The sequence below is a fragment of the Gymnodraco acuticeps genome, unplaced genomic scaffold (assembly GCF_902827175.1).
Source record: "Gymnodraco acuticeps unplaced genomic scaffold, fGymAcu1.1, whole genome shotgun sequence".
Lineage (NCBI taxonomy): Eukaryota > Metazoa > Chordata > Actinopteri > Perciformes > Bathydraconidae > Gymnodraco > Gymnodraco acuticeps.
The window spans coordinates 1,536,047-1,552,199 of NW_022990939.1; the positions used below are offsets into that span (position 1 = coordinate 1,536,047).

Sequence of the window (16,153 nt, forward strand, 5' to 3'; positions counted from 1 at the left end):
AAAGAAAACACGGAAGACTGCATTCAGCATTATTATGCGATTATTATATATTGAGCAGTTAGGTCAGCAGTAGGTGGCGCCATTTGTCCAGTTGCAAAAAAGAGGACGCAAAAGGATGGCGTCATAAAATGGTACAAAAAGAAGCACGCTCATAATTTATCCTCTTAATCTTTTTCCATTACACTTTGTTGCATTTCCCTTTTATCAGTACAATGACCCTTTCACTTTAACCAAGCGTTAAAATGTGTTAACGATATTTCAATATTTTTTTGCGAAGCTTCTACGTTCCAATTTTTTATGTGCAAATTCAAAAATGTGCAGATGAAAGACAAAATATACTATCTTACTTCTTCTGTCCGGTCTGGGTGCCCTGGGCAGCGCAGGAGTAGTTTCCGATCTGCTTTCCGAAACGTATCGCCATGGAGATGTCACAGTCGTCCACAGCAACCACAGCCACCTTTTCTCCAGAGGGTCCATGGGGGATGCCAAGACGCCCAATGTTTGGCTGAAAAACAACAACAACATAAGTTAGAATCATAATTTTTAGGTTGTTTATGGAGCAGGGCAAGTAATTAGATACAAATAAATGTTCACATATTGAATCAGCTATAACACCTGAACACCATCAGTTGGGAATAGACAAGGAAAATAGCGAACAAGCAGAGAAGCAAAGAGAAAGATTTAGCTAACAGTAATGGATAAATGGTGAAATAAAAGAAAGCTAAAAAGCTACATTTAAGGGATATACTATTGATAGCGATAGCATATACTAGCAGAAAAGCTACGTACTTTAAAAAATGCAAACTTAAGCAAACCTACTTATATCAGACAGTTCAATTGTATGTAAAAAAAAGATTGGCACATCAACTTAAACCATAAATAGTTGAAAAAATATCCAGATTCAAATAAATGACAGGTGGTGTAAATCTAGGGGTAAATGAGTTCATCTAGCTGTGGAGGTGCGTTTGAGGAAAACTTTTAAGAACCACTACTCTACACTGCATGGAATTGCATTTTTGCTCCAAATTAACTTTTTTACAGTGTATTGAGATGGTAAATATCAATGCAATTAATAAGTAATAACGTGTAATGCTTGATTTCTTTCAATTCCAGAAACTTGGCTGAGTTTCGATGCTTGATCAGTGCAGGTCAGAGCTACGCAAACAATGTTTCTCTGACTTTAGCCGACTTGTAGTAGAAGTACAACGTTTTCTAATGGCTTAAGAACCACAAAAAGCCCATTGTACATTATCTTGCACCTAATGATTACAAAGTAGGCTAATTCCTCCATCAAGAATCGTAGCCGACAAACGTTGATCTTAGAAAATGTTGATCAGCTTAGGGAATCGGGCCACCAAATCGCTTTAGTTTTGGCAATATCTAACCTGAGACCCAAGTGCAGTGGAGCGTATTACTCAACAATAGAGGCATTGGAACAGGAAGCAGGAGGAATTTAAGGAGTTCAATAAAAGAAATGTTTCCACCAATTAAATAACACCTCTTTACACTCCTTTCATAAACCTGAAAGCTACAATTTGGAGCCATTTTTGGGAAATAAGAAAATAAAATGGTATTCTTGAGATGAATAAAGTTGATAAGGCAATTTGTACTAACATATGTACAGTGAATTTGCACAATAAACATTTTACTTTCGTGCTGTGGGTGGCTTACGATGGATCAAAAGTGATTAGGTACCGCTATATGCTATCAACATCTCATGACTACAACAACACACAACAATGGGACTACAGATCCCAGATATGATCACAGCGCAGTGTTTACATAAGACACTGTTTAGAGGTTTGACTGTGAGAGCAAAAGAGATTTTAAACCACGCTGGTTGCATTTACAGTTTACAGCTCAAAGAAACGAAATAAAAGACAAACATCATTTGTTGTTGTTGTTATTATTATCTTATCTCACACATTGTGTTGTGTTGCTATCTTTCATATGATGTTGAAGAAAGTTGACAAAAGAAGCGGGACAGATGGAGAAAGGAGAAGAGAGGCATACATAGATGGACAATGTGTGTGCATGTGTTTTTCTGCTTCATAAATAGGATTAGAGTAATGAGATACTGGTGGGTCGCTGCAAACAAAGGAGGAGGGGGAAAAAGAACAAGCTACATACAAAAATAGGGAAGGAGACGGACCAGAAATAAGAGCCTGGTAGGGAAAGACAAAGAGAAACGGCCAGACGGGTAAAAATGAGCGACAGAGGGAAGCAGTGTCTATTTTGGCTCAGGTGGACTCCGGTCCGGGCATATTTTCCAACCCACAGGGAGTTTATCACTGCCACTCCCTTAGAAATGCCCTGTTTCCACCAAAAACACTTTCACACTTTCAATAAAGACAAGCAGGAAAGGAGAGTGAACAATACTCTGACGCCATTGCTGTTTTCTTCTTTTCATCTTTAATAAATCTGATTTATTTTCTACATGTAATGCAATCCAAGATGTAAACATTACCATACAAAATCGTAATTGTTCTGCGGTTCTACATAATTAGTTGGATGTTGTTATTAGCAACATGTTAAAGTAATGGTTTTAAAGTTATAAAGGACTCCGACTTATTCAAACATAAGGAAAAACTATCATCCATCATCTTCAAAATGTATTTTTGTCCCAAACTTTTTAAATTACTATAATATAAGACAAACACATTTTAAAAACTGGGGAAATTAATAACTAATTATTATAAAAATTGCTGATTCATTTTGGTCATTCCACTAAGCACCAGTTCAATAATTGCAGCTTTAATGTTACTTTATCATAATTGTACTTACAATGAAGAAGTTACAAATTGAATTAAATGTACAGAGCCTGGGTTCATGCTGTTTAGTCACATGCTTTTCCCTTTGTTAGTATCTTTTAATAACGGTATTGTATGTGGGGCATGTAAAGCAATCATAGTAGTAGGAAACCACACCCCTATCACTGGCTAGCCGCCCCCCCCCAGCTCTCTATCTACAGGTGTCTACTTGTGTTAACCCCTTCCACCATCACGTGTGAACAAGTAAACAGTTGGCACAAGCAGCATTATTCAAATCAGAAAAGCCTGTGATCAAGGGAACTGCTCCAGTGAGTGGAGACTACACACAGAGAGAGCTCTTTTGTTCAGAAAGTGGCAAAGCTGGAAATAAGTTGGTATAATGCCGCCAGCAGGAGGAGAACAATGAAAACCTGAAGACAAAGAGCAGTTTTCAGAGATGCTCAACAGGGCCGATAGAAAGGAAAAGGGCATAAGAGAAGGGGAAAGAGTCTACTCTAGTGCGCCAGAATTCACAGCAGAGAGCAGACGTGTAATAAATAATCATTGTGATTGGACAGCGTGCTGTAAGTGAGTTTTGTTGTAGTGAGTCTCCTAAGAGGGAAACTATTTTATATATATTAATTCTGATTCAGTGGGAAAAACGCTTGAGATTTTGCTCGATATTCTACTTTTTGACATATTTCTTGCCTGTCTTTTGTCATTCTACATCTTTATAGATTTGAAGATATTAAGGGGCAACAGAGAAGAAGTTCCCTAATTCTTCTTATAACAACTACTTTCACACTAGGATTAGTAGCATTTTAAAGGAGCAGTACATCATTTTGGAAGTTCTTTGATTTATTTCCAAGAGGGAGAGGATAAGATGTGTATCAATCTCATGCCTGTACGTGTCATATTGATGAATATACTTCCTGAAATGTCAAAAAAGTGAAAAATGAGAGGGAAAGTGTGATGACCGTAGAAAACCTTTTCAAGGGCAACAAAAGGTAGTTTTTCTGATAAATACATTCTCTCTATTGGTGACTCTTCTAACAGAGGAATCTGTAGTTTAACTGATTACAATCTTATCTCTTTTGAGTTCAATCCAGCGAGGAAGGGATGAGATAAAGACAGGAAGCAAAACACAGGAGAGGCGGAGATACCCAGATATCGTTCATAATGGACCCGCAACCCATACGACTCGGGGTGCAGCTGTTACATGGGCTGATAACTCATAGACTGACATGTATACACACAGTGTGTAAGCGCTACATGTATTTAAGGTGTCTGTGTAATGTGTGTGTAATATGTAGGGGATAAGGAGCATTAACGCAGCTGTTAGTACATCACTGCTGCTGGCTCACTTCCCACGCTACACCACTTTAAAACACATGCTCACAAGCACTCACTGCATGGATGAGTGACACCGACGAATACTTCCAAACACACCGTGTCAGTCACGCCAATCAGAATAGTATCCAAACCAAATATCTGACGTGTGACAATGTAAGTAATGTCAGCCATCAATGTAAGTAATGTAGTCATCTCAACTCCACAAACTACATGGAGATCACTGCCCTGAAATCTTCATTGAGGTTCAATGCTAAATAATGGGAATACCTGATTAACAGGGCTTTAAGAAATATGGTTATTTTAGTATTAAGAAGCTCTTTGTTTGCCAATTTTAAAAGCCTCTGTTAGATGAATATTCAAAAATAAGAGGTGATATTATACTCAAAATTGTGAGAAAGGGCGAATAGAGGCGTTTTATTGGTATATCCATCCATCGATCCAATGTGAACCGCTTATCCAGAGTCCGGTGGCGGTCATTTTATCATTTAATCCTTTTATTTCAACCATGATATTTATTAAAATCTTTATTATTTTCATTGGAAAATCTTTGGAAAATTGGTGTTAGTTAGCTGAGTGTGTGTGTTAGCTTTGTAACTATTCCCGGTCCAACTTGTATATGGTTTCAGGCTTCTCCCCTGCTGCACTTGGCCCGCTCTTTGAGGGGCCCCATGAGAGCCTCTCATTTACCCTCCGCCCGACTCTGGGCCGCTGAAGATCCCCTCTCTCTCTAACGTGTCGTCTCCAGGGGCGCTAGGCTTGCCGCAGCCATGGTAACGCACTTGATCCCCACAGCTAGCCACAAAGACGAGGAGGGCAGAGGACACGAGCGGAATGAGGAACACACACACACGTACGAAAATACATCAAGTAATGCCACATGCAATTAAAAAAAACACACTTTTTCCCAACATCCAGTGCTCACGCAGGATATAGCTCTAACTAAGCACGCACACACACACACACACACACACACACACACACACACACACACACACACACACACACACACACACACACACACACACACACACACACACACACACACACACACACGCACACACACACACACACACACACACACACACACACACACACACACACACACACACACACACACACACAACCTTCTCCCTCAAACTATCACACACACATCTTTCAACCTTGGGCTGCCTGTCAAAGCCGACATTATATCTCAAGCAGCCCCGCGGCCGGGATGAAGAAGCTTGCTCTGCAGATTGAGTTACATGCAAAACACAGTTCGACAGTTTGGACAGAAAACACTGTCAGAACGGGGCACTAATTACCAGGAAATATGTGTGTGTGTGTGTGTGTGTGTGTGTGTGTGTGTGTGTGTGTGTGTGTGTGTGTGTGTGTATGTGTGTGTGTGTGTGTGTGTGTGTGTGTGTGTGTGTGTGGTGTGTGTGGAGGGAAGGATGGAAGGAAGGTCATTATGTGTTTATGCGTGTGTTTGGGAACTATGGGAAGGATGTCTGCAGAATGTGTTTAAGCGTGTGTATTGAGTGATTAAGCAGCAAGTTGGTATGTGTGTGTGTGAGGCAGGAAGTGGCTAGCGGAGCTGCAGACGGCCACACGGTTCACTTCGATAATAAAGGAAAAACGGCGCACAGTCTTATTTGATTTGGGATCGCCTCAGGAAACGCCATTGTTTCTCTGACTGTTGGATAAGAATTACACTTGCTTTAAGTTGGGTTTGCGGTGTTCCTCTTGGACAGTATGTAACAATAAGAATGAAGCAAACATGTTTTTATTGTCAGAAAGTATCCATAAAAGATCTGTTATATTTTGGCTACATAAACTAGAGCCAAAATAAAGATGGGCACTAAACCAAACAAGTATCTTTCGCAAGAGTGTATGTGTGTGTGTGTGTGTGTGTGTGTGTGTGTGTGTGTGTGTGTGTGTGTGTGTGTGTGAATAATTCACACTTCTAGGTTTACAAAGCCAGAGGGCAGGTGAGGTAATGTGGACATGACAGAGAGTGTTCCTGCCAAAGGGAAGATGGGACACACTAGCCTGTGCATGACAAGGCTAAAAAACTACTTTATACACACAAACACACACATAGTTCCCAGAGGCTCTGCGCTAGGCTACGATGTCCCGTGTTCAAGCCTATATGTTACTGCTGTCTTCATCGCCTCATCACACTTCTATCCATCAGTGTAACAGATGGGCAGCGGCCATTGTTGGCTTGTAGCTTTCAAGCAGCAAAACAAATGAGCGGACGACACAAAATGATGTATATTATCTGGAATAGGTTGGAAAAAAATTCCTTTGACAGTAATATTGGAGAAATATATCCACCTGATTGTACAGAGACATCAATGGGATTACCTTCTAGTGGAATGTTTTCAGGCATTTGTTAAAGAATATTTTGCAGGCAGGTTTTGTCCATTGATCTTTGGCTTGTTTCCCTCTGTCTTCTTTTATAAGGACATTGGATATGTTTAGTTATGATGATCAAAAGGGAATGGCATTTTGTTGCCACATTTTAGCTCACAAAAATAATGATAACAGTGTGAATTTTGAAATGTTTCATGCTGCACCAACAAGTGTCCTTATCATAACCAAAAATGATGGGAACATAATGTCAACTTGTGGTGCTACGGCAGGACTTAAGCTAAGCTAAGCTAACCTTCCCTCGTTCTACCTTTAGAGACATTTAGCGTACAGACTAATGGTGTAAAACCTCGTATTTAAGTCTCTGCCAAAAATTCCCAACAGCGAGAAACTACATTTATTATAGTTAGCAATAGGTTGTTTTTCAAGTTAACATGAACTATGGGTCTTAGAGTCAAATAACCAAATTCCTTTCTGTTGCAGTAAAATATTCCTGGGTTGAAAAAAAGCTACCTTCAATCCTACACATTTAAAATATATACCACTTATTTAAATCTGACCTTTGAGACCACAGCTGTTTTACATTGACCATCTACCATCATCTCATACAGCCTAATGGAGAGCACAGGATAAAGCCTTTAAGGAACACTAGGACTGATGCTAATGTGTACCAGTAAAAGCAGTGGCACAATAAAACTGAACTTGATAGGGATCATATAAGAGATAAGAGATAAACATTAGTGGAAAGAGATAAGATGAGGAGACAGGCGCAAGAGGAGGAGGTCATAAACCATATAGATGTCTTCTTTCTCTTCATAGACAATTCATTTGTATCTCTCCTATTCTTTCCCCCCCTTAAATTCCACTGTCTGTATCTCTCAACATTAATCAGAGGTTTAGGTCATGCTAGGTGAGCTGTGTGAAATGTCCTACTTTCAGTGAAACACACTCCTTCACATCACAGGAAGATAGAATGTAAATTTGAGGGAAGGTGAAGAGAATTAGACATGTGAAAGACAAAGACGTACTGGGTTAGGCAGTCATGTATGAAGGCGGTCTGCAGTGACAGATTTATCAGATGTATCTTCATTCCTCAGTGACACAACGCTGTGCACATCTGCTCTTCCTGACTAGTCAACTCAATCATCAAGAGAAATAAATATGACCATGAAAAAGCTAAACCGATGAAGGTGTTTTACGACCAATTCGTAACATCTGTGTTGAGACCCCCCTTTCTTTATATATGGCTCCATTCACCTCTTCGAGCTTCAGAAGCAGATTTATTATCTACCGGTATCTAAAGTAAAGCTGAAGTGTTTTACTTAGTATTAGTACATCAGTGTTATATGGTTCTCATTACATGCGTCACACAATACTGTCCTATCTAGTTGTGGACATGTTGTATGTGCAATATACGGCACAATGCACCATTATCAACTGGTATTGCTAATAATTGCATGCCTTAAATAGATATTACAGAATGTACACATTGCTGAATGGAAAATAAATGTCTACAACTTTCAAAAATAATATAATATTTAGTATTTTTACCAGAAGCAGTATCTTGCAGTATCAGTTAAACCCCTTCACAAGTGCTGTTACTCACACATACACACAAACACATACATACACACTTACATACAGACAAATAAATAGGCAATTATCCAATTACAAACCACTGATGCCCATTAGGCGTCTAAGTGTAACAAGTGAAGATTAAGGATACAATCACAATGAAATCCCTTTAACAATAATACAGTATAAACAAAAGAGTGTGAGCCTCGAGAGACTTGCTGTCCTTGCTTATTACAAGAGCCATCTCAGACGATTTCTGAGAGTTGCTAATCCTGCCTGTCAGAATCGATGCTTCCGCAAGCTCAAAGCTGCCAAAGAAAACACACTCACTGCTCAACGTGTGTCTCACCTACCTGTCTGCAGCCTGCCAACTGCAAAGGCTCAGACATGTTTACTTCACCTGAACAAACTTCAATGCATGAAGTCAATGAGAGCTGACAAATGCGCAAGAAGATATTGTGACAGTTATGCTCATATACATTTGTGGTGTATTTTTAGGTATGAGTAACAAAGACAGAGCCTGAGAGATGACACGTCTGATATAAAACAACTCGCTGTCCCTACCTGCCTCATGGAGTCAGACCCTGACCTCTGTGTCCACTAGAGAAACATTAGAAAATTGTTTAACAGAAAAGTGTGAGAGCAACCACATGCAACACCAGGCCAAAGCAGGGGTTGTTTTGCACTTATTAAGTCACCCTGTGGAGTTTTTGACCAGCAGTATCGCTACAGAGCAATATTTGTTAGGAATGGTTGCTGCTGTGTTAATGACTTCACCAAGACGTCAAAAACAGGAGACTACAGCCAACCAGAAACCACACCGAAATCTACAGCAGCCTCTTCTATAGTCCAGACCAGAGGCAGGCTAAATAAGAGCCAACACACAGGCCATGTTACCTCTGTGAGGTAAGCATGTACAGCAGAGATAGTCCAGTAGACTGTACTAGAAGCAGAGCAGGGACTACATGATACCCGGGGGAGGGGGGGGGGGCACCCATGGGGACTATAGGCTAGAGGCCAGAGGTTACCTCCTTCTGATTGAGCTCCAGCCAGGCAGTATAGAGAGGGAGCCGCAGAGCCCCGCTGGAGTCCATCAGACTCCCCCCTTCCTGGGAGAGAAACACCGTGGGAGAAAGACACACACCGCGTTAGACCTGGAGCCCACAACCAAGCCACATCACTACATGTGTGTGTGTTATGATGTTGTCATGTATATGCAAGTGCATTTCTCCAGTTGAAACACCAATCAATGAACAACAAAGCAGCAGAAACACAGAGGACAAAAGTCACACAATAAACCAAACTCACTAACCAATGGAGTCTGGTGACTATAGGAAGAGCATAGAGTGGCTTCAGCTTCCCATCAGAAAGAGCTGCTGTTGGTAAGGTAAGGCTTAAACATATTCTAAATATAGCTAACAGTCTACTGATATGGATTGTTAGGTGGTCCTCTCTTCATTGCTTAACTTGTGTTAGCGTGCCTGTTTCTCAAAACTAAAAGCATGCCACCACAATCTACTGTAGGTAATAAAAGGACTATGGGTATGTACAACCCTACTTCAAACAATCCGAACAATCCCTTTCAGAGTTACATTGTAGTGTGCATGTGCTGCATGGTGCAGACCGAGACATACGTGCTTAAGTGTCTGTGGTTGGATCTGCTACCAGCCAATATGCCAACAATAATGACATCTAAAGTAAACCATAATTCCTTCCTGCCCACTTCAAAAACACCTCTCCCACCACCTCAGACAATAGGCAACAACTCATGCGCTGCCACCTTTGGACAAAGATGTCTCTGGCAGATTTATATCACACTGTGAAATACTACGCTATGCCAAGAGCAGGCGAAATTTACAGCAGGAAAAAGACAGGGAACAAGCATGTGAAACCCAAAAACCAGCTTCCACATGTCAACATAAGTAGTTACACTGACATGAAACATGGGTTTGGAAGCATAAAAGTAACATTACTGTGTGATAGAAATATGACTAAAAGCAACAGTTGTCCTCATGGAATACACAAATTGTCACATGCAATTCAATTTGGAAAACGAAACTTTCTGGTATTTAAATGCAAAGTGTGTGTTTATTTGTGATGATAACCTTAACTGTCTGAGGTCTGGGGAAACCCTCGTCAAGAAGAACAAAGAATAACATGGCCCCTTCCTCTAAAAACACACCCTGCAGGGGAATGTAGAGTCTGGGGCTTCACCTACAAAAAATAACTACTTAACCTTTTAAAAGACGCACTTAGCAAAGAAAATACAAAAACATGCTCCCTGCATTTGTTCAGAAACACATGGTGCTGCAGTCAACCTGACACACACATCCCTATGCATGGCTGATGTGTGTGTGAGGGTCGCCATGACACAACCACACACCTAATAAGGCATGCGTCTGTCCCTCCAAGTCTTCACAGTCATCCAGGAAATCCACACGGCCCTCGACTAAGAGCAATAAAACTGCAACACAAGGAGATAGATGGCAACTCCAAAACCACTTAAAGGCAGTATATTTATTTCAAGAGCAATTATCCACTGGATGTGTGTGTGTGTTTGACGGCACATCAGCTTGTCCTGGAAAACCGATAAGTCCTAAAACATCCAGGAAGAAGCAGAGAGAAAACACAGAACAGATGGTAGCAGCTATTGATTTAATAGCAGACATTGATGCTCAAAGCAATTTCTTTGATAACGTAATTTGTAATATGTTGATATTCATGCAGAAAGAAAAGAGAGTTAAGTAAAACAGTAAAGTTTCGGACCATAAAACCAAAACGAAAGACGCTAAATATCTGTGAGTTTGTTACTTCAACTGACCCTTTAACAAACACCTTCCCTCTGATGAATTGTTAATATGAACATATATTGAATACAACAGCTTTAAAAGTGTGTCTCTCTATCTTTAAATCACTTTTGCAGCCTTAAAGTGTAAATACAAATACGGATGGGGGGTTGGGTTACATCCATCAGGGGTGGAATGCAAGAAGGCACGCACAATATATTCAGAAATACTTCAAGCTATGCTGTGAAGTAATTTGCACTTATGGTCTAGTGCTTAAAGTCTTGCCATGTAAACAGCACCTGAGTGAGAGCCACCGGAGTAAAGGCAGAAGCAGAAAGAGTGAACTTTTGGTACTCGCAGGTGATAAGAACAAGCTAAGCCTGTCTGGGAATGCCGTCTACACCTTAGCTGTAAATATCATAAGTGTAACTATTGAAATGTCTAAAAACAAGCTAGTGTGCAGAGCAGCATGTCCTGCAACAGAGGCACGCCATGTCTGCAACAGAGGAACGCCATGTCTGCAACAGAGACATGCCATGTCTGCATTCATTCTATGTTTCGCTGAATTTGACACCCTGTGGATGGATCGCGTTGAACTTAATTATAGTTTATTCATAGAGACGATTAAGAGTGTATTGATGTTTAAGTCATAAGCATTTATTCTCATATTTCATATTCTTGTTTAAAGACAGCCAGTGAAACATGAACGATAGTGTGATTGATATACCTGCAAGTTCTTTCTTGTTTATCGCTTTCCATTTGAAATCATAATAAGCAAGAATATAAGCCTGGAGCAGAAGACTTATTGGAAAGGATCATATAGGATGCAACCACAAGTAATTGTATCTGTCATCACTCAGACCCATTTTAAAGGGTTTGCGTTAAGGATTAGTACTTGCCAAGATCATTAAATCAACTCGAATAAAGAAAGTTTGACATGCAAAAGCCACAAAATGCTGCAAACTTCATGTGATAAAAAGTTTCATTTAAAATGTATACAAAACAAGAACTTTTTCTTCACTTAAACTTTTTTTTATTCCAGAGTCTCCAAACTGCATTTCCTAGTTTTATTTAGTGGAGAGGGTGTGTTGACAAAAAGCTTTTTCTTCCTAGACAAAACTTCTATGACAAATGTATGAATTTCTGAAATGGATCATGTTGAGATTATGGCTGTGGTGGTTATGGAAAATGTAAATGGAATTAAATAATAAATCAGGCATTTCTTTCCTATTCTGCGCATATATAATCCTGACTTAACTCATGCAGGTGGTCTGACAGATATAATCATCATTTAACTGACATCCTGCCCAGTGTCCAGCTAAATAACATCACTTCCTGCAACGAGAGACATCATTTCCTGTAGTGAGCAACACATCAAAACCCAAGACAAAACCTCCTGCTCCGAGAATACCCATCGACGCGTTCTATCTGTGTGTTATGTGTGTTTCCTGTTTAGATTTGCCTGGCTGACACAGTAAACTGTCCTTGAGACTCCGCACCGTGGAATTTCAAAAATGTCTTTATCTTTCCACCTTTATTGTGTAATATTTCTAATGGCAGTACGGACATATGCACACATTCAAAACACACACACACACACACACACACACACACACACACACACACACACACACCCACCCACACACACACACACACACACACACACAGTAGCTCTCTGTTTGTGTGCCCCCCACTGATGCAAACACATGCACAGACAGCTTTCCAACCGACCTAGATCTTTGCTACAATGGCAAGTCCACGTCTGTTGTCATGCCAACCCTCCCCGACCTCTGACCTCTGTATTTTAGCAGAGGCACCCTGGTTCTTAAAAGGAGAGCAGCAGCGGCTTTAAAAAGGGGGCACACATACAAACCTGCACAACTTCAACCGCCTCATCATCTGACCCAGTAAATCACCGTCTGTGCGTGCAAGTGTGTGTATTGTGTGAGTGTGCCGTTGGGACCGTTAAAAAACAACTGTGTGCTCATGTTGGCAAACAACACTGGATTGAAACAGCTTTTATTGAATGTACAGTGTAACTAAGTTTCACAAGTTGTAAAAAAACTGCCAACAATAACAGTTTTAATAGGCAGATAAAACATGTTATGGCTTTTTTTTGTTAGATACATAGCATAGAAGGTGGAAATAGGAAGTTTTAAATAATGCTAACCTAACATAGGTTAACGTTATGGGAATAAGCCTACGTTTTGTTTTAGTTTGAGGAGATGTTTTAAAAAAAAATGTAATTTAAAATCTTAATAGTTTACATCTAGTGTGCCAACCAAATTACACGTCACATTGTTTACCGTTCTCCTATTTTGAAACTGTATTTCGTATCTGAGCTAGCTTACTCTGTTTTTGGTTAGCTAGTTCAGTTAGCTGTGCAGCTTTGGCAAATATTTAGGCCTACTGAGCATAAACATTTAGCAACAACTTATCTAAATGTACAGTAAGAACTAGTTTGTGTGATGGCACTTAAATGTATTTGTTCATCTTTAATTAGTTAAGAATTACATTATACGTAGGCTAAATTTGATATGGGCTAACAAGTGGCATAATGTAGTTTGAGGTATGTTGCGTTACTTTTGATTAAGATTAAGATGATTAGTTAATAGTTTGATCCTTCATCTTTATTTTACTCTTTAATCCAAAAAGGTCACAACCGCTGTATTAACAAGCTAACATTAGCTTTGCACAGAAAGGTGTGTGTGACTGCTCTTGCATACAGTAGTGTGCTTTCATTCACATCTGCACATTCACATGTCAACACCTCTGATGTATTGTGAGAACATTACTGCTTTCTGCCATATATATTTCCACTAAACCCTCCAGCAATTGATGTGGGATTAAATGACCTCAATCCAACTACTGATCAACACATGAAGAAAAGCAGACCCTATGTCAGCGCTAAAGTCAGCTTCAGGCTAATTCAACGGAATGTGTCACCAGCTTTACAAATCATTGGTTTGCATTGAGACTGACACTGGTGGAACGCACACATCCCCTGCTTTATACGCTTATAACACCAGGATACACTCTTAATACTGGTGAAACAAGTATGCGTTTGTGTGCATACTTCTTGTGTGTGCGTATAACCAACAGTCTCACGGCATTTCGTGTTATAGTCACAAAATTAATCTATTGATTCGTGTTCACCAACACGATTTCGCCATTTTTATCGTGTCACACTGAACAATTTTTAAAAGCAATGTAAATAATAACAAATTAGAAGGAAAAAAAGATGACAAAAAATACAAATTTCAGTATTCTGAGGCTCTTTGCCCCATTTATTTTCCTCGCGGACGTCAAAAAAACTCCGACATTATACAATCTAAAATAAAAGGGTTAGGCTTAGGGTAAGATATGGAGTAAGAAAATGTTTTTATGAACCACACAGCGTTTGGTATTCCAAGACCCGACCGAACAAAAAGACGTGGTGCAGGCACGAAACATACTACCAACAGAAATACATTGCTTTTAAAATCGTTCTGTGTGACACGAAAAAAATGCGAAAATCGTGTTGGTGAACACGAATCAATAGATTAAATAAATGTCGTGGCTATAACACGAAATGCCGTGAGACTGGGTTGGTATAACAGCAGCAAAGAGGAAGCCTGTAGGATCAGTGAAGCTAAATCAATCAGAAGAATAAACTGCACAGAACTGCAACAAAGCAGGAAATATGTTGGGACGTGGAATTAAATCTATTTTTGTTTCCATAGAGACGTCCCGACAAATACCAGACAACCCAATGCACAAACAAAACAAAGAAGTCTTTAGTGCCAACAGATTGTACTCTGCAAAAAATATCTACGGTAGTTAGGGACCTTGCAGCAACGCTAACAAAGCAGTACAAGGTTTAAGCTATTGTCTCTAGGCAGACATGCAGCCTTAAACAATAGCTACACATGTCACCCCGTGGCTAACAGAGTACAGTATGGTAGCCAGAGTCACCCCCTTTGATGAAGACGTCCATACCAAGTATGCTATAAGAAGAGAAGAAAAGAAAGAAAGAAAGAGGCGAACAACCTGTGAAATGTGAGAAGGTTTGCATTGTAAGCTAGCGTCAGGCCAAGAAGCAGGGCGCTCTCTTTAACAAGTTGTAGAACACAGGTGCTGCTGAAATATGATGCTGGAAGTGTTGGGTCAGCTAGTTATGCTATGGCTAACAGCGTTGGATACATGCAGGGTTCGAGTTATGTGGGAGCCAATGGGAGCTGAGCTTCCATAAGGAGGGGTCCTATGAAAGCAGTGAAATCATACATCTTTTATACAAAAATAATGCATGTGTCAATGTAATGAGTATTATTTACATTAACGAGGTAAATAGGCTATAAATAATAATAAATTATTGCGCAATCTATGCCTGTGAGCGTGCTGCACAAGCCGAGATGATGTGTGTGTGCGAGTAGTTGAACCTTTTCATATTTAAGTTTGTAGCAAGTAGAAGGCTGCTGCTGTATGTGTGTGTGTGTGTGTGTGTGTGTGTGTGTGTGTGTGTGTGTGTGTGTGTGTGTGTGTGTGTCTGTGTGTGTGTGTGTGTGTGTGTGTGTGTGTGTGTGTGTGTGTGTGTGTGTGTGTGTGTATGTGCTTATACACGTGCGCACGTTTTAAAGACCCCCATAAAACTCAGATTATAACTCGAACCCTGGATACATGACTGTAGACCCAATTATGAATGAAAAGGGGGATGGATTTATTTTGTCAGAAAATAGCATGTTCTGCATTTAAGAAGTTAGCATATTAGCTTTAATAGCTTATTGAATAAGGCTGGATAATATGGTGTGTCTTAGGTCCACAAGGGTAAAATGGAATGGTTTCAATTAAAAATGGGAAACGAATCAGAGTTTCAACATCAAATTGGAAAAATATATCTTTATATTCTTTACCTAACTAAAATAAAATGCCACAAACAGCCGACTAACCTGTTCTGATGATTTATACAGTTAAACCGGAATAATAAAACTATTGAACATACATGTTTAGAAAGCGAGTGCATCTTATTTCCTGCCTGGTTTATTGTTATAAGAATGATGCCCGCAAGCTGTGGAAGTTTGTTAGAAATTAACACCAGAGCAATTGACGGCAATGTAATCTCTTCTAATCTAATATTACAAGTGAAGAGGATACAAGAGACAGCTTGTGAAATAATCGCTGTCTCTTGTCTGGGATTGGATTTAATAAAGACGCAAGAAGACCATCGTGGGAACCATAGAGGTGGGAACGTACCGAAGACGACATTAGACACTGTGAATGAAACAAAGATTTCTGGTGATGAAAAATAGTAATTTTGAAAGTAGATTCAATTGAGACTTTAACAAAAACAGAGTATCT

At 39.8% G+C, this 16,153-nt stretch overlaps 1 protein-coding gene across 1 annotated transcript in view; it reads right to left on the minus strand.

Moving 5' to 3' along the window:
- celsr1a (cadherin EGF LAG seven-pass G-type receptor 1a) overlaps positions 1-16,153 on the minus strand; it is a 79,780-nt gene that overhangs the window by 23,190 nt on the left and 40,437 nt on the right. Inside the window, 1 exon segment of the mRNA XM_034234372.1 lies at positions 348-505. Coding sequence (XP_034090263.1) covers positions 348-505 — 158 coding nt within the window.